The sequence below is a fragment of the Lynx rufus genome, unplaced genomic scaffold (genome assembly GCF_022079265.1).
Source record: "Lynx rufus isolate CCGP_SWC_20201006 ecotype Redwood Valley unplaced genomic scaffold, mLynRuf1.p SCAF_14, whole genome shotgun sequence".
NCBI lineage: Eukaryota > Metazoa > Chordata > Mammalia > Carnivora > Felidae > Lynx > Lynx rufus.
In genome coordinates this window covers 23,244,646-23,246,722 of record NW_025814828.1, presented here as the reverse complement: position 1 = coordinate 23,246,722, position 2,077 = coordinate 23,244,646, and the positions used below count along the sequence as shown (strand labels likewise).

Sequence of the window (2,077 nt, the reverse complement as noted above, 5' to 3'; positions counted from 1 at the left end):
CAGCTCAGGTCATGATCTCACGGTTCATGGGTTTGAGCCCCATATCGGGATCTGTGCTGACAGCTCAGAGCCTGGAGCCTGCTTCAGATTCTGTGTCTCCCTCTCTCTCTGTCCTCCCCCATTCATTCTCTCTCTCTCCCTCAAAAATAAACATTCAAAAAGTAGTATTTTTAGTAAGATGTTAGTAATGTATATATTTAAGATTTCAAGGATTCACAAAGTACTTGAGAAGGCAATAATAAGAGTATCGAGACATATGCTTATCCAGAATGAGCATGATAGTGTGAAGTAATGGGGTATGATAATTGGTGAACAGAAATGATATTTTGTGAAATAAAAATCAGCTGGTGTTCAGAAATAAGAATACTTTTGAGGGGGAGTAGAGATTTCTTGATTTCTTGATTTCTAGATTAATTTATATATATATATATATATATATATATATGAACATATTTTTAAAATATTCATTGTATGCTATTCAGACATTAACACAAGGCACACTTATTTTTAAAAGTAAGGAGCTGTCCCAGGAAGAAATAAAAATCACCCATAATTTCCTCTCAAGAGATAGCTTATCTCTGACTGACTTATTTCACTTAGCATAATACTCTCTAGCTTCATCCACGTCGTTGCACATGGCAAGATTTCATTCTTTTTGATGGCTGAGTAATATTCCATTGTGTATATGTGCCACATCATCTTTATTTTTTTATGTGTGCAATCATCTGGTTTATAAAAAGATGCAACAAAATTCAAATGATACAAAATATCAATTTCAAAACAACATCAAAAGTGAGTGTATTTAACCATACTCAGCTTATAACAGAGCAAATGGGTAAGAAGGAGAATAATTAATGTTATAGCATATTGCTACATGAACTGGCAACAGAAAAAGTTGGTAAAGAAAGGCAGAGGAACTCTATCTTTAGAGTGTTAGAATTAGAACCGAGGGGTTCCATAATCATCTGGCATCTGCTCAATGTTGTACCTATAGTTAGAAATGTGTATGATGGGAACTCCAGGGATCTTCTCGATTCTGATCCTTCGTTTAAGGTCCCGGTCAACTGTGGCCACAATGTAACACTTATGCTGAGTTACTCTCTTTACTAGGCAGTCATCTGCATAGGTTCCTTTGTATGTGCATGGTAATCGTTCAAATCTTGGATCCTTGGCGATCCTTAGAGCCACTCGATACTTTTGCCCCAATTTCTCAATTTCAGCCATTACACAGTCAGTTATACAAGGGATACACTTGGAATACAGACAGCCCATCATTGATTGTACTAAGTGAAGTTTGGCTTTAATGGAAAAGTTGATAAAGTTGGTATCAACCAGGATGTGGTAAGGTGGGCCCAGCTGTGTGTTATATTGGAAGAATAAGCAGGAAGGATGTTGGGGGACTTCTCTTCCCTTGCGTGCACTTGGATCTTTCTTTTCTTTCTTTTTAGGTTTCAATCTATCCTTCTTTTTCAGCCTCTGATCTTGGAGACTAAGCATTCGCTTCATGGTTGCATACTTTCTTGCTTTCTTTTGCTTCCCCATGTTCACGCCGCACTCTTGTTTCTTCTGGAATCCCACATCGTCTTTATCCATTCATCTGTTGATGGACATTTGGGCTCTTTCCATAATTTGGCTATTGTTGATAATGCTGCTATAAACATTGGGGTGCATGTATCCCTTTGAATACCATATAATTTCACTCATATGTAGAATTTAAGAAACAAGACAGATAATCATGGGGAGTGAAAAAGAGAGAGGCAAACCAGGAAATAGATTCTTAACTGTAGAGAACAAATTGAGGGTTGCTGCAGGGGAAGTGAGCAGGCAGATGGGTTAAATAGGTGATGGGGATTAAGGAGGGCCCTTGTTGGGATGAGCACTGGGTGTTACATGTAAGTGATGAATCACTAAATTCTACACCTGAAACTAATATTACACTTTATGTTAACTAACTAGAATTTAAATAAAAATTTGGAGAAAGAAAGAAAGTAATTATATTCTCATAAGTAGAACATGTTGAATAGAAAACAGTATTAAAGTATTAACTATAAGGGATGCCTGGGTGGCTCAGTCAGTT

General features: G+C 37.0%; 1 protein-coding gene across 1 annotated transcript; it reads right to left on the bottom strand.

The window, feature by feature from the left end:
* Positions 1 to 939: 939 nt before the first annotated feature.
* LOC124509109 (rRNA-processing protein FCF1 homolog) lies at positions 940 to 1,556 on the bottom strand. Its single transcript, XM_047075685.1, has one exon. The coding sequence runs from the start codon at positions 1,540 to 1,542 to the stop codon at positions 940 to 942; it is 603 nt and encodes a 200-aa protein (XP_046931641.1). The 5' UTR covers positions 1,543 to 1,556.
* Positions 1,557 to 2,077: the final 521 nt, after the last annotated feature.

Coding starts and splice junctions, on each gene's coding strand:
- LOC124509109 (XM_047075685.1), bottom strand. CDS start 1,542: ATGGGGAAGCAAAAGAAAGCAAGAAAGTATGCAACCATGAAGCGAATG.